At 36.1% G+C, this 23,771-nt stretch overlaps 1 protein-coding gene across 3 annotated transcripts in view; it reads right to left on the bottom strand.

Moving 5' to 3' along the window:
- The window catches only part of LOC125272053 (catenin alpha-2-like), a 453,892-nt gene that overhangs the window by 346,413 nt on the left and 83,708 nt on the right, over positions 1–23,771 (bottom strand). For all 3 annotated transcript variants that reach the window (XM_048196616.1, XM_048196614.1, XM_048196615.1), the window contains exons 4-6: positions 21,859–22,025; positions 20,590–20,709; positions 19,947–20,213 (exon numbers count right to left, since the gene is read on the bottom strand). In XM_048196616.1, the coding sequence (XP_048052573.1) occupies positions 19,947–20,213; positions 20,590–20,709; positions 21,859–22,025 (554 nt within the window). The remainder of the gene's footprint in view (positions 1–19,946; positions 20,214–20,589; positions 20,710–21,858; positions 22,026–23,771) is intronic.

Below are 23,771 nucleotides of genomic sequence, written 5' to 3'. Positions count from 1 at the left end.
TCAGTGAATTCCTCTTCCCATTGGTCCAATTCAGTATTTCAATTTAATACTTAATTTCAAAATTTTGGCCAATCCTGCACTGAACATCTTACAGTAAAATAATGTTAAAAATGTTGATTAGATCAAATAAAATCTATGCCATGAGAAGAAAGAAGAACAGTATCCAACATGGGTTCCTCTGTGTATTGAGGTGAGTTTGACAGCAATGTGGAAAAGAAGGATGTGTTGTTTGTGAACTCAAGAGATGAGTGTTGCTTGGGGAATGACAACTTGATGATGTGGCCTTGCTCGCTGATATTGTGCAGGAAAAGCAATAAAACTAGTGTTGGCCCAAAGACAATGCCCACATTCGGACACACACACACACACACACACACACAACAACTTACATGTTAAAATGTGTCATCTAGACACAGGCAGACAGGAAGGCAGGTCGACAGATATAGTCTGGGAGAATATTGGTCTCACACCTTCACTACAAACAAGAGTGCTGGAATGTTCAGTCCCACAAGACTTTGAGAATATCTTCATTCAGGATTAGAACCTACTGATGGCCTGAACTTATATCAAACATATAGACAGTTTGAACATGTCAACTGAATCAATAGCAATCAACACACTGGGCAAACCTCAATAAATGTGATTGATATTCCTTCTAAAAAGAGATATGGAAGGCCACAGATTTATACAACTGAAATAATTCAAAAGGAGATGAGGTCATTTCATGTTACACTACATCATGAGATGACATGTCATATATAACACTTGAGAAGTGTAGTAAATGACATATACTGCAGAATGCAATAATATATTTCCTACTGTTACCATAAAGTTAGCACTCTTTCTCCTAAAAAGCATAAATCATTTCTTATTTCATTCAACATGAAACTCAAAAAAGGCTTTGCTTCTGTATTTCTGATAAATATTCTACAACATACATTTGGAGTAAAAAAAAAAAAAAAAACCTAACTGGAGGTTTTTAGATTTACGTTGTGACCGAATTTCTGGTTTTGTTCAACATGGAACTCAAGAAAGATTTTCCCTTCTATATCTTCCTGTTAAATATTCTAAAACATATGTATTGAATAAAAAAGCCTTAACTGGAGGTTTAGATTTCCGTTGTGACCGCAGGGTGCATGATATTTTGCATTACTGTAGTCGTTGAAGAAAAAAAGCTTTGCAAAAAGGAGATAAAATTGTGCTGCGGTGCTTGTAATCTCTATTCCAGGTTTTGTCTAGCATCCCAGGGGGGGCCCGCACATATTCCTGAACAAAGTTTCTTTACCTGGGTTGGTGAAGAGACATGGGAAACTTTCACAAAGAAGCCTTGGACATGCTGCCAGGAAAAGAAGCTGCATTTGCATTTTGCATTTGGCAAGAACCAAGCAGTCAGCTCAATATCCCTGCCCAATCTCTTCTCCTCACTCGGTTCAGGAAGGTTTAGCATTGGCCTAGGCTCCGCACTCGTTCTGGTCTCAGCTCAATGGCTGTTCCGAAACATATGAGTGGGTACACTGACTTCCTGTAATCCTTGAACAAATGACCTTGACTTCAAGGCAAATATGTGAAAGCTAACCCATCACATGGAGGCCTTAAGAATATAGTGGTATCCATTGAATGCTAATGAGTGTGCCATGCACTGAAGGTTACAATATCCACTCTGAAAAGAATTACATATGGAACAAGTCGTGCTGGTTTTACACAAGAGACACTGTGAGGTCAACCAAAATTCAGCCTCAGCCATTTTTAATTGTGACTTAAGAGTTCAAAAGTCTTCAAAATTTTTGTAATTTCTATTCATTATTACACACACACACACACATTAATGTATATATAGCAATCTTGAAGGTTAATATTTTTTTTGTGGAAACTGCGATATATTATTTTTAAGGATTCTTAGATAAGAGTTCAAAAGAACAGCATTTATTTGAAATAGAAATTAAATTTTGAAAAAATATAATGCATTATAATGTACAGTACATTATGAGTATCTTTATAATGCATTTTACATAAAGTGCTTTCAGTAAAGCTTTCAGTAAAGTGTTACAAATGGTAGTAACAATGTAAATATATTAACTGTACTGTCACTTTTTATCAATTTAATGCATCCTTGCTGAATAAAAATATTAATTTTATTTAAAAAAAACTCACTGACCCAATTTATATGGCAAGTCAACAGCGACGTTTTGCAGACAAGACACTTCAATAGACCAAACTTATCTTATAAAAAAAAACAAAAAGAAAAGAAATTACATTTTGTACATTATTCAGCTGCATCTTAACCAGCAGAAAGCATGTGCCAGCATCAAATGCATTCTTTGTGCAAAGCAGTATCACCCCTTTCAATGACGTTTGAAGAGCTGTCTCAGACAGGAAACACTTTTAAAAGAATCCCTGCTGCATTGCATAAGAACAGCGTGAGACCAGACAGCTTTATTAGATGGCTGCTGGGGGTCAGCATCCAAACCTCTTATTAACAATACTCAGGTCCAGCAGTCTTTATATGTATATATATAAAGTGTCCAAGAACCACCCAGACCATTATGTAAATGGACTAAGCATAGTTTATTTTGTTTTAAAATGACATTTAAGGGTGGTAAATCTGAAATTGGCATAAAAATAACATCTTTGTAATTTTTTTTTTTTTTTTTTTTTAAGAATTACTTCATTTTCAAATGAAAATTTGCCCAAGCTTTACTCACCCTCGAGCCATCCTATGTGTGTATGACTTTCTTGTTTCTAATGAACATAATTGTACAAATATTAATAAATATTCTTATGCATCCGAGCTTTATAATAGCAGTATGGTTACCAAACGAGTATGAGCTGAAGAAAGTGTCTTCATCCATATCCATCCATCATAAACACATTCCACACGGCTCCAGTGGGTTAATAAACTTCTGAAGTGAAGCGATGCGTTTGTGTAAAAAAAATATCCATATTTAACAAGTGAAGTAAAATATCTAGCTTCCACCAGACTGCCTTCCGTATTCTTCAAAAAGTTTACACTGTACGTTCTGTACTGACGCGACGCCAGTTCCGTTTGTTCTGTAAGTTGAATAGGGAAGGCGTAGGACGTACAGCGTAAGCTTTTTGAAGAATATTTTACTTCATAATGTGTTATTATAAAGCTCGGATGAGTCCGGATATTTATTAATATTTATTTGATTGTGTTCATCAGAAAGAAGAAAGTCATATACACCTAGGATGACTTGAGGGTGAGTAAAGCTTGGGCTAATTTTCATTTGAAAGTGAACTAATCCTTTAAGTCCCTCTGTAGTCAATTGTACAGGTGCTGGTCATATAATTAGAATATCATCAAAAAGTTGATTCATTTCACTAATTCCATTCAAAAAGTGAAACTAGTATATTATATTCATTCATTACACACAGACTGTTATATTTCAAATGTTTATTTCTTTTAATTTTGATGATTATAACTGACAACTAAGGAAAATCCCAAATTCAGTATCTCAGAAAATTTGAATATTACTTAAGACCAATACAAAGAAAGGATTTTTAAAAATCTTGGCCAACTGAAAAGTATGAACATAAAAAGTATGAGCATGTACAGCACTCAATACTTAGTTGGGGCTCCTTTTGCCTGAATTACTGCAGCAATGCGGCGTGGCATGGAGTCGATCAGTCCGTGACACTGCTCAGGTGTTATGAGAGCCCAGGTTGCTCTAATAGTGGCCTTCAGCTCTTCTGCATTGTTGGGTCTGGCATATCGCATCTTCCACTTCACAATACCCTATAGATTTTCTATGGGGTTAAGATCAGGCGAGTTTGCTGGCCAATTAAGAACAGGGATACAATGGTCCTTAAACCAGGTACTGGTAGCTTTGGCACTGTGTGCAGGTGCCAAGTCCTTTTGGAAAATGAAATCTGCATCTCCATAAAGTTGGTCAGCAGCAGGAAGCATGAAGTGCTCTAAAACGTCCTGGTATACGGCTGCGTTGACCTTGGACCTCAAAAAACACAGTGGACCAACACCAGCAGAAGACATACGTCTGTGTGTAGTGGTTCTTGAAGCACTGACTCCAGCTGCAGTCCACTCTTTGTGAATCTCGCCTCTCTATTAATGTACTTGGACACAGAGCTCTGTGAACAGCCAGCCTCTTTTGCAATGACCTTTTGTGTCTTGCCCTCCTTGTGCAAGGTGTCAATTGTCGTCTTTTGGACTACTGTCAAGTCAGCAGTCTTCCCCATGATTGTGTAGCCTACAGAAGTAGACTGAGAGACCATTCAAAGGTTTTTGCAGGTGTTTTGAGTTAATTAGCTGATTAGAGTGTGGCACCAGGTGTCTTCAATATTGAACCTTTTCACAATATTCTAATTTTCTGAGATACTGAATTTGGGATTTTCCTTAGTTGTCAGTTATAATCATCAAAATTAAAAGAAATAAACATTTGAAATATATCAGTCTATGTGTAATGAATGAATATAATATACAAGTTTCACATTTTGAATGGAATTAGTGAAATAAATCAACTTTTTGATGATATTCTAATTATATGACCAGCACCTATATGTTCTCTTCTCTTAAGATGAGTTTACTAATACAAGGGAGGGACAACCTGTCACTCACATGAGATCACAGTAATAGCACACAACCATCCAATAAATTCCAGAAGTCCTGGGCTACTTTTTTGTCTTGTTTGAGAAACCGTTTCACTCAGACATACATTACATTATCTAATATTGTGTTGGTCATACAATAGGAGTGGGAGAGAAGATTCTCTCTCCAAGGTTTCTGGATAAATTCTGAGCTTAGTTTTTAACCACAGATGTGTGATGATGTATTCTGCTTGCTTCCAATTCCTCACACTCGCACACACCACTCGAACCTTCCGTAAAATAATTTTTCATAAAGTTTGTTTTGGAATTGGACCGTGACTCCCAGAATCGGAATCGGATTGTGAGGTGCCTAAAGATTTCCAGTCCTACTATACAATAACTTATTGTTTGTCTATGTCAAATAATACAGAAGATAAAGTGCTTAAAAATAATCACATTTTAAATCAAAATTGCAATATTGGTAAAAAAAAAGAAAAAAAAGAAAAAAAAAAGAAAATCACAATTAGATTATATACCAAAATCAATCAGCCCTAGATTCATGTCAAAAAATAAAGCAAGTTTTAAATTTGAAGGAAAGGAAAGAAACGGAAACCTTTTGCCTTATTAGAAGTCAGTGTACTATCAGAATGATTTTGAAACTGCTATTTCGAGATTAAAAAAAAAATTGTTGCTTTAAAAATGGACTGTGGGTGGTCTGTAGGCATGCCATCTAAAGCTGAGATGTTTTAATAATATAAGAACATTCAGTATTAGTCGGTTAGGGGAAAAAAACCTACAAACCACAGCATCAATGCAACTGCGAATGTTTCTAATGTCTGTTATTCGAAGAACCATACTGTAGTCGAGATGAAGGGGAGCTCCTCTTTGGCCTATAAATAACTAAATATGTTCAACACACAGAAAGAGAGACAGCTATTGATTTTGGGTAACCTCTGTGAAGGGGTTTGGCTCCTCTGCAGGAAAAAGAGGACCAAAAGCCTAGGTCTGAGGAACTAGGCATGCACTAGTAAACCCACTGCTGTGTCTGTTTAATCCACTCTAATCCTAAAGTCCACACACTCAGGCCCAAAACAGGCATACATTTGAAACTTTCAGAGATCAAAAAAAAAAAAAAAAAAAAAAAAAAAAAAAGATTTTGATTTAATGTGGGTGTTGTGTGGGTGTTTGTATGCATGTCTTGTCCATCCATTTCTGACTCCAGACACCTTCAATATGCAATGAAGTTATGTTCAGTATAAGCCATAAAAATGCTCCCTAGTGATGTTAAGTCATTGTAAGTCCTCTCTTAAGATCCAAAAACAGAATAAATAAATAAACAAATAATAAAGAAAAGGAAAGGAAAAGCAGATGCTGGGTGAGATAAAGGGAGGGTGTGACTGCAAAGACAGCCAGGAATGTAGAGAATAGATTGATATAGCAATTATGCTGAACCTTATTCAACTGCAACGAATACATATCCATAAATTAGCCTGCCCTGCTTCTTGTGCGCTGGTCTGTGTGTGTATGTGTGTGTGTGTGTGTGTGTGTGTGTGTGTGTGTGTGTGTGTGTGTGTGTGTGTGTGTGCACACGTCATGACGTTGGGGTTCACAACCATGAGCATTATTTTTTTATTTTTTATTTATTTATTTATTTATTTATTTATTTTGCTTTTATACATCCTGTAATGTATAATTTCTCTTTTTTCCACAGCCCTATAAACCCCTAGACTTTTTATAAGCTCGGAACCAAATATGTTTAATTTTATCTCATTCAAAGATTATATAATAGGGCTGAATTCGACTAATCATCAGTCGACTAGAAGGGGCTTAGTTGACCAAAAAATGTATTAGTCTGTTAGTCACGGAAGAAAAAAATCCTCATGGCGAAGTCACGCAGTCCATGAGGGACAGATCATTAACGGCAGGTTTTTGTGGTAATTACAGTATGTTGGGCAAAAAAATGTTTTACTTGCCCTGCAAAAACATAAAAACAAATTAAATAAACAGTTCTTTTCAGGTTTTTGCATGTAGGCCTAGGTCTAAACAATGCTTTCAGGTACAGAACTAGTAATTAACTGTAAAATAACACTGCATAGTCTTCATTGAATAAATATATATTAACTCTTATTAAAGTTATTCAGTCAAAAGTTGGGCTGTACGATATTGGAAAAAAAATATCGTATTTTGTTTTTCTGCAATATATATTGCAATATATTACATGTGCCCTGGGTCCGTGTTCTATTGTCATCATATGGACTCCATTTCCCACAATTCCCCATCTAGGAACCAATCACACACTCACACATTTCCCATCAATGACACTTTATAAGCTGCACTCAAACATACACGCACATTGCTGAGTATTGTTTAGCCCTTTGTTTGCATTCCATCTGTTCCTTGTCCTGCCTAACTTTGCCTGTGTTTTTGACCCTAAATTGATTCCTTGTTTATGATCGTTTGCTGCTTGCCTTGACCTTTGCCTGTGTATTGGACTACACTTTTGTCTTGCCTTTCTGTTTCTGTTTGCTGGTGTTTGACCTACTGCCTGTACGACTACGCTCTCCTGTAAATAAAGCCTGCATGTGGATCTCCAACTCCGTTGTCCCGCTCCTTACATTATACAATATATGGGGAAAAAAAAAAAAAAAAAATCACCAGATGACTTGAATAGCTGATAGCTGAAGCAATGAGCGATTTTTGTCTGTCTTCTGAGTGATTAATATAAAAACAGACAGCAGCAGGAATATTAGGCTGCTGTCACTTTAAGAACTGCATGGATCCTATATACTATTACACATGCATCATATCTAATGTTTCACTTAAGACATAACCGACTATGTTTATGATCAGACTCGACAAGACGGGCAATTTGACATAATTTTGTGTGAATATGTCCGTGCAAGCTCAGGAAGACATGAAAGAGTGTTCGTACATTGTGAGACACAACACTCTGGGCATGCATTTTGAATGTGTGTTGCTGCGCACACAAAACTTATAACACAGCGCAGTACCAAACTGAGAGACGCGGGCACTTTCACGTCTACATGCACTAGAATATTTAAATTAGCAAGGCCTATAAATGTGCAAATTATAAACTTCTGTGAAGATGCAACCCTGACCCGATCGGGCAAGTGACAGATCTACCAACTGGCCCGAGAGTCTTTCACGCTGGCCCCAGGCCATTGGGCAGTCCTTATTGTATAAGGGTTATTATTATGATTTATGTGGCTTATTAATATACACGTGCATTTAGTCGACTAATCGCAAAAATGAACAACTACTAGTCGACTAGAACAACCTTTAGTCAAGGGCAGCCCTATTATAAAAACATGCAAACTCCTTCACAACCAAAACACTACTTTCCCTTTATTCTCAATTCATCATTCAACACTTTATTTATCATTCAACATTGTAACAGATGGGTATGTTGTGCGAGTGTGTTTAGGACTTGTAGCTGTGTTGTGTTCTGGCCTTTACATAAAGATTATTTATTCCATGTCACTGTGCTGACATAAGATGATTTAAGGAGCACAGGAAGCTCATCTGACATGCCCCATTGGTGGTCTGTCAGGTGTGAGAGCTAATTTGACAGGTGCTTTTGTACTACAGATTAATCTAATAGCAGGGGTTCCTTTGCCATTTTGGATTCTCCATCAGTTTGACACAGGAAGTGACATAGCAGGGGATGTGATGGGGTCATGCATGAGACAATTCTGACAAGATTACTTACTGGCAGCCCTGAGCTTCGATATCCACTTATATGACAGTATGAAAAAAGGTCAAACATATTACACCTAAACACTATTCTAAAATCCACAGAGGCACAGACACATAGTAAAAATAATAAAGGATGACAACTTCTTTGCTACAGACGTGTGTGTGTGTGTGCAAGCCAGAGGGGGGTCTTTTCCCAGAACACTTCCATCAGCAACCTGAAATGATTGTGGGCAGGTATGAGAGGGGAATTTTCAAAATAGCAAATAAAGAAAAAAAGGAAGCAAGAAAGAAAACGAAATAGAAGGAGGGAAGAAAGCAAAATGAATAAAGAAAAGAATCGAAGAAAGAATAAGGATTTGAGGGAGGGAGGAAATGAGGAAAGGAATGGTAAAATGAAAGAAGCACAAAATCAAAGGGAGGAAGGGAGGGTGATGTGAAGGATATAAAGAAAGGAACAGAGCAAAGAAAGAAAGAAAGAAAGAAAGAAAGAAAGAAAGAAAGAAAGAAAAGGGGAAGGAAGAAGGAGGGAAGGCAGCAATATGAATAAAGAAATTACATGAGAAATGACGAAGAGAAGAACGAAAAATGTGAAGGAAACAAGAAAGGGGAAAAGAAAGAATGAAAAGAATGAAGCAAGGGAGGAAAGGGAGGAAAGAAAGAGGGCAAATAATTACTGAAATGAAGAAAGCATAGAAACAAAGGGAAAAGGAAAGGAGTTTGGAATATAAAGGAATAAAGAAACAAAAATAATAAAGGGAAGAAAGAAAAGAAAGAAGGTAGAAGGAATAAAGGAAGGAAAAGAAGGAAAGTTGGAAGGAAGGAAAAGAAGGAATGAAATAAGAGGAAATTAAAGGAGGAGAAAAAGAAAGGTGAAAAGAAGAATGAAGGAAGTACAGAATCAAAAGGGTGGAAGCAACAAAGGAAGGAAGGAAGGAAGGAAGGAAGGAAGGAATATTACAGAATATTGCAGAAGACAGGAGTGCAGATGATGGTTATTTTCACAGCAGGTTCCAATGAGTAGATAAGATGGTCACTAAGGTCACCACACACACAAACACTCACACACAGGTTTGTTTTCCTATCTTAGTGAGGACATTGCATAGACTTCCAGTGATTTTATATCAGGTCAACAATATTTTCTACCACCTACCCCAACCCCTACTCCTAAACCTACCCATCACAAAAACATTTGCCAATCATTAGATTTAAATAAAAACCTCTTGGCTGAGATAAAACTAGTGAGGACCAGTCAATGTCCTCACTAGTGGGTTGTGAAAGTATTTCACAATATAAGTGAGGACATTTGGTCCTCACAAGTATAGTCAAAACAAGTACACACACACACATATATATACACACACTGTGACTTCAGACACTTCAGACTCTGAACCAATACCAATCCTGAGATACAGTATCAATACAGAGATTTGAGTGCAATGAAAGACAGGAGCAAGACTGGTTTGTAACTACCAAACCAGAGACGACGTGAAAGAAACAACATGAATCATGCTTGTTTTCAGATAGTGAGAGGATTCTGGTGTGGTTCAACACTGCCCCCTACTGTTTACTGTGTGATATGTATAGTCTGACTAATGGTGTGTGCTGCCCAGACACAACAGCGTCACTCCATAGGACACACGGTGACACCAGTGCTGCTGTATTAATAAACATACTCCAATACTTAACCACGACATGACATCACAGTATGCTTTTGAAGGGAAAATTGCTAAATTTGCAATCATCTTAAAAGTCAACAAAAATAATATCAGCGACAGCAATAGCTGTCAAAGCAGCAGTCTATCTTCTGCACTAATGAAAAAACAAAACAGACACTTTAGTGGAGAGAACATCCATGCTCAAGACACTGATTTGTTTTTAAGACCGAAGCACGCTGGGTAAACAAATGGCCGTATGGGGTATAAACAGTTTCTTTGATGCTCTGTTCAATTTGCTCAGAGACGGCATCCTGCAGGTCAAAAAAAAAAAGGAAAACAAAAGAGTACTCTGAGGAAAACAACAGGCATGTATGTATGTGTGTGTGTGTGTGTGTGTGTGTGTGTGTGTGTGTGTGTGTGTGTGTGTGTGTGTGTGTGTGTGTGTTACACTACAAAGGCTGCTGCACTAATCTAATTTCCAATGTTTCTCCATGATCAAGAAGTCCCAATGTGCTCTAAGCAGACCTGATATGTGTGTGACTGTGTTTGTAAGAGAGTAAGTGTGCACACTTTGCAGGGCTCATGTCTGCACAGTAAACTGCATTGCTCTTTTCCAAAAACCTATGGAGCTGCCTACTGCCTACATAGACAGCTGCCTTCTAAATGTTTGACATGATTAAATTGCTAGGCTAACTGCATAATACTCAAGTAAGTATGTTATTGATAGTCTGTATGTAATATAATATAATATAATATAATATTTTAAAAGACAGTAAGATTAAATAATAATACTTTTTTTTCAGCAAGAACACATTCAATTGATCGAAAATGACAGTAAAGTCATTTATAATGTTACAAAAAAATCTAGTTTTAATACTTGCTGTTCTTTTGATCTTTTTCATCAAAGAAATGGTTCCACCGAATTTTAAAACAAATGGTGTCAAACTTGATCATTTTACTTTTAGCACCAAATCAGCATATAAAAATATTTTTTAAGGATCAAGTGACACTGAAGATTTATGGAAGCCCGTTTCCGCCACTAAATAAAAAAATAAAAAGAGTAAGACTTTTTATCTCACAATTGCGAGTTTATATCTTAGAATTCTGACTTTTTTTCTCGCAATTAACTGATGGACAGTTTCTCTGTCTGTAACAATTCCAGACATCAAACATTTCTGGTGCATCCAACGATAGCCGTGCTGCCGTGAAGTCTGAAGCTGTTGGTGTATAAAATGTGCCACTTCAGCTTTGTCTGTTTTATTGCGCCTCTGCCACAGCTGATTCTTATTATTATTACTATTATATTGTTATTATTGTGTCAAATTCATTAGTGTATTCATTCTGTTAAAAACAACTTTTATTCACCAAATACTTCCACTGTAATTTGCAGAATTGCATGATTCTACACTTGAATGCCCCCTTTTGTGAAGCCAGCAGACTTGAGTTGCAAAGTTACAAAGTTGATGAAACATGATGTTTTAGTATTAAGCCCACTAGATGGCAGTAAATCTCAGAATTCTCAGTATGTCTCAGAATTCTGACTTTATAATGACTTTATATCACGCAATTGCGAATTTATATCTCGCAATTCTGACTTTATATCAGGCAATTGCGAGTTTATATCTCAGAATTCTGACTTTATATCAGGCAATTGCGAGATAAAAAGTCAGAATTCTGAGATAAAAAGTCGCAATTACTCTTTTTATTTTTTTATTTAGTGGCAGAAACAGGCTTCCATAAAGACTAGAGTAATGACTGTTGAAAATTCAGCTTTGCCATCACAGGAATAAATTGCATTATTAAATGAATATTACATACATTTTATATCAAAAGATATTCGAAAACAGCAAAATATTACTGTTTTTACTGTATTTTTGATCAAATAAATGCACCTTTAGCATAAGAGACTTCTTTCAAAAACAGAAAAAATCTTAAAAAATCTTTGAACAGTAGTGTATATAATAATAATAATAATAATAATAATAATAATAATAATACATATTTATTATAATCAGCATTATAATTAACTCTAACTTCGTTCAAAATCTTGGCATTACTGTTTTTATTGAGCTTGTTGAAATGCATTTCAGGATTGCCTTCATTGTAGGATACATCGAATGCTGTCTTACAATTTGGTCAAAACAAGTTACCTTAAAAGGGAACATAATTAAGAGGTCTACATTTTGGAACAGCCTTCGCATCAGGAGTGCCTATAAGGCCCTAAATCACTAGGTTTTGGCACAGAGCTAATGTCTCTCTTTGTCCCTCAGACCTGTAAACTTCCACATGACAGATTTGATAAACATCCCAATAGTGCCACAAGTCATTTCCACAGAAGTGGTAAATGCTGTATAAACTGCAAAACTTGCCAACTTGCTCTCTAGTGAGTTTAGAGCCAAATTTTGTATCACTTCATTTAGAAACCCAATAGGATCACAGCATATTGAGCTTTGGATCAACAAACAGGGCTTACGCGTTCTTTATCTTCCATTTACTCAGCCGTTTTGTCTTTTCTGTAAGATTTCAAAGCAATGTCCTGGGTTCGATACCAGTTAAGCTCTATCGACAGCATCTGTGAGGTGCGTCGATTACCACAGAAAGTAATTTGGTCTCATCCCTCAGTTTGTCAAATCAAGCAAAAATCGTGTTAACAGTAATACACTCACAAAGAAAGATTATGGGAGAAGGCACTGCACTGGGAGAAGTGTTTAAAAAAAACAGTGTTTTGAAGGTATGGCCACAAGAACTACATTGATAAAACTGTAAAAATTGTACACCCAGTAACTTTACCACACTATGCGCAATGACACCAGAAAAAGGACTGTTAACTTTAATAATATATAATGTTTTAAGCATTTAAAAATCTTTATCAATAATAAAAAATTATTATCACAGCTTGACATTAATGCTTGTCCGCTTGTCCAAGACAAGAGGATTGGAAGGGACAAGTGAAAGAGAATTTTACTTGCCTGACTGGACAAGGAGCCTGATTAAAACATCAATAACAGAAAAAAAATAAAATAAAAATTAACTAGGGAGTCACCAAAATGCGAGAACTACTCTGATTGTATTGCATTTATTGTTATTGGCAATTGATAGTGGATAATAATATGTAATATATAATGTACATATAATGTAACATTAACTAAGGTTGTAGTGTTTATTAAAGTATAATTAAAGTAAGATTAAAATTATGAAAAAATAATTATATTAAATATTATGCAAATATTTTCACCTGGTATTAAGATGCATTTTGGTCAATCGGATCACAAGTGGACGATGCTAAATACAGGTATAAATAGGGTCTATAACATTTTGAGCTTGTTCACTTTCGACCACTTTCAGAAGTAGTCGAAAATACATTTGACCGGATTGCTTTCATAGTGTAGATGCTCATGTGGTCGAATGCGTTCAAACAGCCACAAAAGACCGTCTACTTTACCTACTGACTTAATGTGTCAAAATTATGGCAAGTGCACTAGCCAGACCAAAGTTTGGTTTGAAGACGAAAAACAAGCACAATGTTCTCTCACCATTTCTAACCATTAGATGGAAAGATCTGAAAAAACTAGGGCTGTCAATCGATTCAAATGTTTAATTGTGATTAATTGCATGATTGTCACGAGTTAACTTGTGATTAATCGCAACTTAATCGCACATTTTTATCTGTAAGCTTAATTTTTTTTTTCTGTCTCAATTTATCCTTTGCTGAAACTTCCTTGTCGTTGTGGAGAGCGCTGTTCATGGCTGCATAGCAAAGACAGATGTCACGGGAGCACAAGTGCTTTGGAAAGAAGGAGAAAGCAGCGCGGCTGCACTTTCCATTTTGACAGCCCTAAAAAAAAAAAAAAAAACATACATTTATCTGCTCATAGACCCTCCCCTCAAAGAAATCAGGATAGTGGTTGAAAGTGGACAAAAGAGACAGATTAAAATACCAGGTGTAAATGGGTATGTGTCTGCCCTGTTGTGATCTGATCGACCAGATGCATCTTAATACCATGTGTAAACAGGGCCATACACCCCTTACTTCAAAACATGTCAGAATGAATATCAAAGCAGAACATTCCCTTGTAGATGACAAATTTTCTGTCAAAATTCTTGTGTGTAATTTTTTACATGCCATTACTATCTACCCACATGCATACTCACTCTGATAAATAAGAGTGTGAAAGCTGGGTGAGCTGTGCGTCTGAGCTTCATGAGAAATGCAGGAGCTCGGGGAGAAAGAGACTCATTAGCGGGATATCTCCACACTTCACACCCGTCTCACACATCCAGCTGTGATTCCTCTTTCAGAAATCATATGCATCACTGCCACACACAGTCTAATACTGTCCAGCAGGTGTGAGAAAACCTCCATTTACACAGACTATCAAGAAAGAGTGACCTCAAAAAAGTGAGGAGATTAAATATTGAGGCACAGAGGAGACAGGAACAGGAAACTGTGGCCACGTGTCCAAGTTGAGTCGCTAAAAGGCAAACGTGTAAATTCTTAAAGTAATACTTAACTTCCCAAACACTTCACCATTCTCCAATGTCCCCCGTCTTCCTTTGTCAAACAAAATGCCACTGGCCAAGCCAGAAGTCACATATTGTCAACCAATGAGTAATTTTCTCAACAAACTAAATCTAAACTCCTCATACAAATATCCAAAAGACAGTTTGTCCAATGCAGTTATTTCTATATTGCAGGCAGCAAATTCTCAACTTAATTTCTATAGACTTAGATTTTAGCATATTGCTGCATCAAATAAAATGCATTTCTATTTTTAATCAACATAAACAGAGCAATTTTTATATAGAGCTACAGTACAGTATAGCCGTCCATACTAGAATAGAAGAAAGTACTCTTAACCCTCTGGAGTCTGAGGCTGATTTGGGGCTTGGAGAAGTTTTGACATGCCCTGACATTTGTGCTTTTTTCAGTTGTTCATAAACATATAAATGACAAAAGTGTCATTACACTGTAGTCAGCACAAACTAGGCTACAATAATATGTGAGGAACATGTATGTACATGTTTGTGTTTTTGAAGGAATAATGTTTATGCGTGGTTATTGAAAAAACAAAAACTTAAGTCACTGAAATAAGGCCAAAAAAGTATATTAAATCTATGTTCACAAGACTTTTGGGTATTGGAGGTTGTAGACTAGAGTTTTTGCTTCAGAATTATGTAAAAATTATGCTGCCTACTCCTTCATATAAAACAATATATTGATTTAGTTTTTGTAAGACACTTTTTGTCAAGAAACACAGTATGCGTGGGGGCATGAATCTGCATGAATAATGGGCCATTTACACCTGAGAAGACAAAGGAATCACATAGTAATGATCTGAAATGACTTGCATATTAATGAGGCCTATCAGTCAGGTAGGCTGTGAAAAAACCCCTCTGTAATAATGTCTCAGCTCATCATAAACAGCAATACTGTGAAATATTATTACAATTTAAAATAATGGTATTCTATATATTCTTTAAAATATAATGTATTTCTCTATGGCATTTCATATAGGCTTTTAGATTAAAAGCATGCACATTTGGAGAAATATTGATGGATTCTTATATATTTATGTCAATTTTCTATACTGAGAAATAATATTTATTGTCATCACTATGAGTGCTGGATACTGTGTTTTTAATTCATACTTGCAGCCAGAGGGCGCTCTTTACACCTTTAGTCCACAAATTCATAATATAAAGAAGAAAAGGAACTAGGAACTAACGGCATGTCTTCTAGAGATCGCTAACCATTGCTTTAACATCCAAATAAACACTTTTCAAGACAATAAATACACGATTGAGACGATGAATGCATGTATTGCCTCTGAATTTGCGTCTGAATAGCGCTGGCTCCGTGGGCGTGGCCGCATTAGCGGATAATGAGCTGAATCACAGACTTCTGACATGGCTCTCTTTTCATACGTATTACATAAACACAGAATGTTTGTTTTCGATTTGACTTGCATGATTTAAAACCTGACATTTCAACATTTCTTTAGACGTAAGTGTCATTTTTTTTGTCATTAGTATTCATAAGTTACAGTTCATTTTCTGAGAACTATCAGATTGGACTTCGTTCAGAGGGAGAGGAGAGATCATGCATCATGTTAGTTTTCTTTATTTTACAAAAAGCACAACATTGTGTTTTTACTCTGAGTGTACACAAATAAAAGAAGATATTCTATAGTTTCAATTGATATATTACTTGTGTCTCTTTGACAAGAAATGACGGAGTATTTTAAGTCTGTTTTGCTGCAATGTGAAAAAAAACCTGCAAAACGCGCCGGCACGTTTTCAGACCTCAGGGAGTTAACCATTAAAATCATCCTAAAGTCATTTCCTCCAACACAATTATTTCTGACTTGTAAGCTACAAGTTACTTCACAGCTGAAATTGTGTAGTTAGAGGTTATATTATTATAATTTTATATTACTATCATTTTAACTCAAATGAAATTGAAAAAGTGAAAATATAAAAATAAAAGCTAATTTAAAATATTAATAAATATTATAATACTATATAAATATTAAAATAACCGCATCTCTGCAGCGCACATGGGAATGTCAGCGGGAGTAAAGAGTTCTGACGCACACGTAACGAGCAGGTACGAAACACGTAGGGTTTTACACTAGTTAATCGATTGCGGATGGTTTCATTATCTTGGGCGGATACAAAAGTATACGAGGATAAAAAAAAAAAAAAAGCATAAATACGTCTCCAAATATACGTGGGCGGCCGGTAATATACCTGGGCAGACCGCCCAAGTAAAGTCTATGTGTGGGAAGCCCTGTATTCACCAATGGGCCAAAACATTATGACCACCTGCCTAATATGCTGTTGGTCCTCCACGTGCTGCCAAAACAGCGTCAACCCGACAAGGCATGGACTTTACAAGACCTTAGGAATGCTAAGGGGTTAAAACTGCAGTGAGCTAAATGAAGGAATGCGCTTGTGCTTTTAAAACAAAAACAAAATGGAAAAGAGCGTGGGGTGTCGAGATGTATTTTCAAAAGTTGAACTTTTAACTTGACACATCATTTTAAAATGCAGCGCGAGAAAATGAAAAAGCAGACAAGATGCAATGATCAAAGACAACTGTTTAACTGTTTCATGTTTAGGTCTAAAACAACTTTTTCTCTTCTTCTCTATTTTTCATCACCACTAGGCTAGCTAGGGCAATAAGAGCAAGAATTTATATTAAAATCTATATTATTTGACGTTTATAACCTGAGTGATCAGGGTAGCTACTAACCAATAGCAGATTACAAGAGGACAATATCTCTGTTGTTAAGTTCTGAACTATTTCAAGATGTCTCTAAAATCTGTGGCCTTTTGCTTCATATTTCATAGCTCTCCAATATGATTGCTGTTGATGATGAGCTTAATATGATCGCTATTCCTAATGCTTGTGCCATACCTGAGCACATTCACAACATTTATTAACCCTTATTTCATTGTTTTAGTTTTTTAATGACTTTTTTTTTATTTTTAATGAAAGTGACACTGTAAGTAAAAAACAGGAAAATCATTAGGAAATCCTTGGTGGGGCCGCCACCACTGAAGACCACTAAAGGTGTTCTGTGGTATCTAGCGATATTTACTTCACCGGTGATTGGTCATAATGTTTTGGCTCATCACATATGATGTATGTTGTCTACTGTATATAGTTGTCTAAAAGCACCGTTGTGCTACAGTGGTTGTCAGGTTTTTTTTTTTTTGGTTGTTTGTTTTTTTCTCTCTTTTCTCTCTCTCTAGATTAATGTGTTTCCATTGTTTCACTGTGCTGCCTCCAGGCAACATACTTAAACAGCTTATTCTAAACTACTGATGCTACGAGTCTTTATCTCATTCGAGTGTACATAATTTTAAACGGATTTGGTACTATTTATCCACACTAGTGTTGCACAATATACAAGCAGCAAAAAGGTATTGCGATACCCTGCTATTAAAACGTTATGATACAAATTTTTATTAGAGAATGACAACATTCTAATAAGAGCTGTTTTTCTCAATTTACGTAGATGTGTGACAGCAGGAGTCAGGACGTGCGCAGAGCTCTGCTTCCACTCCCTGCAGGGAGTAAAATAAATCTGTACAGCCCATGACAAAGAAAGCAACAAAGAAACATGCATGCATGCACTGTAAACCCTAACACTCAAAATAATTAATTGGTCTGAGTAGGACAAACTTAAATTAAACAAATTAGTTTAGTCAAATTAACTTTTCTGAGTTTTTAGCACTTTCTTTTTCTTTCAAGTTCACAGAACTGATATATTTTAAGTAAACTAAACTGTTTAATTGTTTTGAGTTGTATGTACTTGTTACTTTTAATTTAAACAAACTTAAGTTTAACTGAAACTGGGCTGGGATTTCTATTTCCCAGCATGCTTTGCACATGGCACTCAAAAGGGAGAGTAAATGCTAAAATGAAGGTTTATATAATGTTTTTGTTTTGTTTTGTTTTGTTTTTTTTTTCATGCAAGATTAATGTTAAGTGGGAGATTTTGATTTAATGTTTTGTTATGCTAATTTAGAAGAGTTTCTGTTAACATTGAATTTTGGAGAGTTAACATTATGGTGACAAGTGGTGCATGCAGCTTGGTTTGAGAAATGCTTTATATTTGTTTGTTAAATGCTTCATATTGTTAACGTTAGCAAATTAACAAATTAGAATTTTCTGAATTAGCTTGTTATAGCTAGCTAAGTTTACACTAATACAAATGTTCAAATTGAGGTTAAAAGTTAAATGTATGAATTAGTGTAGTCAAACATTTCAAGTTAAGATCAATTAAAACGTATGAAATTTAAAAAGCACAAAATCTGCCAGTTCTGCTTACTTAAACTTTGAATTTTGTTCAAATTTTTTTAAGTTTTGCCAACTTACTGGGGTTTACAGTGTGAGGAAAAAAAAGCATGGGACATGTTTGACGATAAAAACAATGAAGCGCTACTCGCACTGCAAAAAAATGTCAAAATGCATGTCCTGGAGAGTATTTGTGTAAACACAATCAGGTATGTCTTTAGTCAACGTAAACAGTTGAGAAAGAAATTGGATTTGTTCCAATGTATTGAATCTGTGCAGGTCTTAAAGTGACTTATCTTATCACCCACCCTATTCCAACCTCTTCAGAAGTGTGAAAGGTTAGCGAATGTTATGTCATGATTAATATTGTGATTGTTGCAAACATCTCACTAAGGATGTTCACAGTGAGGCATGTAATTATTTATTTATTTATTTTTAAATAAAGGGGAGGGAATGGTCAAAAAGCAGGGCAGGTCAAAGTAAGTTTTTAGTTGTTTTATTTAATAAAAATAAAATATGGCATTGATTCAGTGTTTATGATCACCTTACACATCCTTCATGACCACTAGATGGCAGTCTAACTTTATATTCCAAATAGTCTCCCACAGGAAGTTAATACTGTTGTGATGGTTTCCCATTAAGGTCTATATTAGAATTGTCTTTGGAGTGACTTCGTATTTTTTAAAAAAAATAATAATTGCTTGTTATGTTACCCAACAATTTTGGTACACTACGGCTACTTTCAAAATGTTGGTTTTACAGATTATTGTGGTTAGAAGAATATATATTTTTAAAATTGGCCATCTTTGCTTTTGTTGTTTTGTTTTGTTTTGTTTTGTTTTGTTTTGTTTTGTTTTGTTTTGTTTTGTTTTGTTTTGTTTTGTTTTGTGCCAAATGTCATGAGTCTGGGCCAGGACTTCCTGTTTGAATAAACAATAGAAGAAGATAAACAATGCCATGTGCTGTTGTGCAGAAATCACACACTTAAGCCCTAAATATTGATAGGCCAAACTGTTCAAAGCGCCAAGCACCTTACAGGGACTACAGAGATATATAAACTGCTTACATATAAGTTGACACATTAAACTGCAAAAAGTGAAAGCTTAAAACATTAAAAAACAATGAACAAACTGCATCATGTTACAGTTAGTGTGACAGCATACTAAATATGCTGCAATAAAAATTACTTGACCCCTTGGTGTACTCACATCAAACTCATTGAGAGCGGCAGCCAGCTCGCCAATGCCAGCGTGACCGTGCTTCTCGTCGGTGGGTGAGGTGGCCTGGGCAGCACTGGAGATACCTCCGATGGCCTCTTGGACCTGTTTGAAGACGTAGTCACGGTTGGCACGTGTAGCAGCCACATCGGGGTGGCGCAGGAAGGCCTGAGAGGCAGTGTAGAGCATGGTGGCATTCTTCTTAAGAGCCCCTCGAGCCGCCGCCATTTCATCCCTGCACTGAGGGTCCTTCAGCTCCTGCCACGCACATACACAAACAGCTGTATTTCGGTAGATATCAAAAGTTACTGTAAAGCAGCAGATGAAATGAACGAATGAAATGAGGAGAGTTTAAAGTTAAATACTTTTTCAAATTTAACTGCTATTTGCTAGGCATTTATCCATTCCATAATTGCACAAAAAGCAATTGGTCAAAGACCCTTCATGCATACAAAGTTTTGTGAGTTTTCACTATGGATAAAATTAACACTTCTTAAAATGAAAAGAAATCATTATAATAGCCAATTGTTATAAAAACAAAATATATACACAATATAAAATTCATGATGTTCTTAAATTCATTATTAAAAAAGAGTGATATTAAAAAAAACACAAGTGTGATATTTAATAATACCTGCTGTCTGCGAGCAGCAACATAGTTAAGTTTGACCATCTCTTTCCCAAACTCCTTAAAGCGATTGGCCAAATCCTGCTCGTTGGTGGCATTCTTGACAGCTTCTAGAGCTTCTTCCACCTGGAAACACACGCATCAACACACACACACATCCAACTGTTTAAACATCATCCAAAAAGGTAGAATAAAAGTTCCATAAAGCACATCAACTTATTTGGTTGAGTGAGGATTGACTTTTGCAGTGCTTATATTGGTTCTTCTGGGACACATAAAATGTAAATTCTGACAGTTTTCACTCTCCGTAATGAGACTAGCAGAAGAACAAGGAGGTGCTTTCCCCTTGTGTGACATCTAAAAGTTTTTTAAGTCACATCCTACACTATTAAAGTTATCTTTTCACAACCATTAAGTTTAACAGATCTTACTTCTCAAATGTGTTTAGTGATTATATAAGAGGGAGGCCTCTGGGTAAAAAAAAAAAAAAAAAAAAGGTTTAAACACTTTAATCTTAAAAAAATAATAATAATAATTGTTTGGTTAGAGTGGGAAGAATTGTATCTGTTTCCTTTGTGCCAGTGGGGAAGAAAAATTAAAAGAAAATAGAACGATGCAACTAGAAAAAAAAGGATTAAGGGCAAAACTGTATGAAAATAAAGGTATAAGAGCAAAAAGCCTAAATTTAGCCACTCTGAAATATCATTATCTACACCAAAAATACAAATGCAAAATATGAAGCCTATTTGACGACCAGAGGCAAGATAAGTGTTATTTGAGAGTGTTACTTATGCATGTTAATAGTCTGTTGCAAAGTTATGCCAGGAGGTTGTCGCTACGGCAATATGTGCTATGCAAATAGAGAGCAGGACTGGAGATAAAGGCAGTACAATATAACTTCCTGTGCCCTTGAAATAAAGGCAGATGTTTGTACTTGGATATAAAAAAAAAAAAAATTGAGAGGCAGGTCTGGCTTGTTCTGGCCCAGTGGACAGTGACCAGTTGTGAAGACCAGCCACAGTGATACAGCTTTGAACACCCAGTCAGAACGAAAAAGGAATAGAAAGATGACAATGAATTTTGCAGCAGACAGCTCTCACTGGCAACAAACATTAGGTTAAAATGTGTAAAAGCATAAATGTTCAGGTGCAAAAATGTTTAAAGTGGGTAGAGAGTAGGACTGTATGATCTGTTAAACAAAAAATTAAAACAAAATAAAACAAAACTAAACAGGGGGGGGGGGGGGGGGGGGGGGTGAACGAGAAGAAAACATACTATCTTGAGGTGAGCCAGGAGCCTCATGACATCAGCCATGTCAGCCAGGATGAGGAGGCGAGTGACGGCAGAGAGGAGGGCGCGGGCGGCACGGACCATAGTGCCACGTTTCACAGAGGAGCAGGGGTCATCTGCGAACTCTGAAGAGGCCACACGCATCGTCTCACCTGCACATAGACAAAAAAACAACCAGGACAAGATATGTTTAACAAAAAAAATATATATGTTTAATGTTATACCACAAAGCAAATCCCTTGTGCATATCTAGGAATTTTAACTCCAAATAAAGCCAAATAAATAACCAAATAAAGCTGCCTGGACATGTCAATGGTTTATTAATAGCTGTGCATCTGTTTACCAGTGAAATAAACTGCAAGTATAGGCAAGATTGCCAAGAGTGTTCATTAATGAAACAGCACTAGAAAACAATGTGCCAGTTTTGTGTCAAACTATACTGTCCATGAAATACAGTGCAGTGCATTTTGCCTTTCGAACTTTTAACAAACATTTCAAAACTTTAACCACAAAAGAAGAGCTCAATAATATACAGAGAATAATAAAACCAGAATAAAGAAAGCCATTTGTAGGTTATAATATAACATATAATATAATAATATACATAATAGTAATGTAAGCAGCTGTTTAATACAGTTGCATTTCAATTGACAGTATTAGATGGCCATGCACTTTCTGAACTTTTATTTAGCAATCCATTTGTCAAAAGTTGTATTTTCATTTATTTATGTGTAATTTTAGTGGGGAAAAAGCCTAAAAAATGATTTCGACTATGTCAGTATGTTACTGTGGCATGCTTGCTAAAGTGAAAATGAGCAATTTGTCTCAAGATTCATTGACAGAATCTATTAATGACCCTACAGTAAGTGGACTTCCCACCTTCCATCTGAACAGGAGCTGCCGGCGAGACAGAGTTGATTAATGAAAGCTTACAAAAAGCCCGGCTGAGACATTAACAAATGTCATTGAATCTGAGAATGATATACAGAGATGAAAGCTTGTGGCAAACTGACTTCACGGAGTATAGGGAAAGAGAGAACGAGAATATTTGTTTTTAAGGCTCTGTGTGGGTGAACACCTGCATGCACACAATAAATAAGGCTGTACTTTAGTGTATGTGTGAGTTTTGCTGTTTCTCTCACACAGTGAACTGAAATGACAGAATGCCAGCTATTCTTAACTGTGTCTTGCTGCTGTTCCTCCACTTCCAGAGGAAATGTCAGCACTGTCCTCTGGCTCTGTGTATTGTTGTGGCAGCTCTACCTTCACAGATTACCACAGGAGGTTATAATCTTATTTCCATTATGGCTGTTTTTTAACCTCTACAATACAACTGAACCGAGTCAAAAGGACAGACATATTGCTCTCTAAATTTCATCTCATCTGTTTGAAACAATGGTTATTTTTGCAATATTGATTGGTGATGTTAAAGACACAGAAATTAAATGCTTCAAATGAAACTTGTTTTAGACTAACTTTCAAAGCACCATACAGTAATATCACATCCAATGACCTAGAATAAATGAAAGAAATGAAAGTAAGCATTAGAGACAACCAAGCCAATATTTAATGAGTGCAATGCTTATTTCGCCAGAGAAATTAAATTATATATATATATTAGGGATGGGCATTTCAAGCAAAAATAATATTCGACGATCACTGGGAATTATTCGATTATTATTTGAAAATTGCACTCCTCCCCCAAATACACGCACTCTTGTTCGTTCAGCTTACGCTGAATTTAGTGTTTAATTGTATTATCTGTTCTCTTAACTGAACTAAATGATTTTTATTACTATAAAAAATCTAAACGATGGTGGGAGGCGGTGCTACAGTGGGCAAGTGATGATACCGGTGTTACGGCTGAACACCAGTAACACCAACTATTGCAGCAAGCC

Source organism: Megalobrama amblycephala, linkage group LG7 (assembly GCF_018812025.1).
Source record: "Megalobrama amblycephala isolate DHTTF-2021 linkage group LG7, ASM1881202v1, whole genome shotgun sequence".
In the NCBI taxonomy this organism is placed as follows: Eukaryota; Metazoa; Chordata; class Actinopteri; order Cypriniformes; family Xenocyprididae; genus Megalobrama; species Megalobrama amblycephala.
Note: the sequence above shows the minus strand (reverse complement) of the source record. Positions and strands in the feature narration are given on the sequence as shown.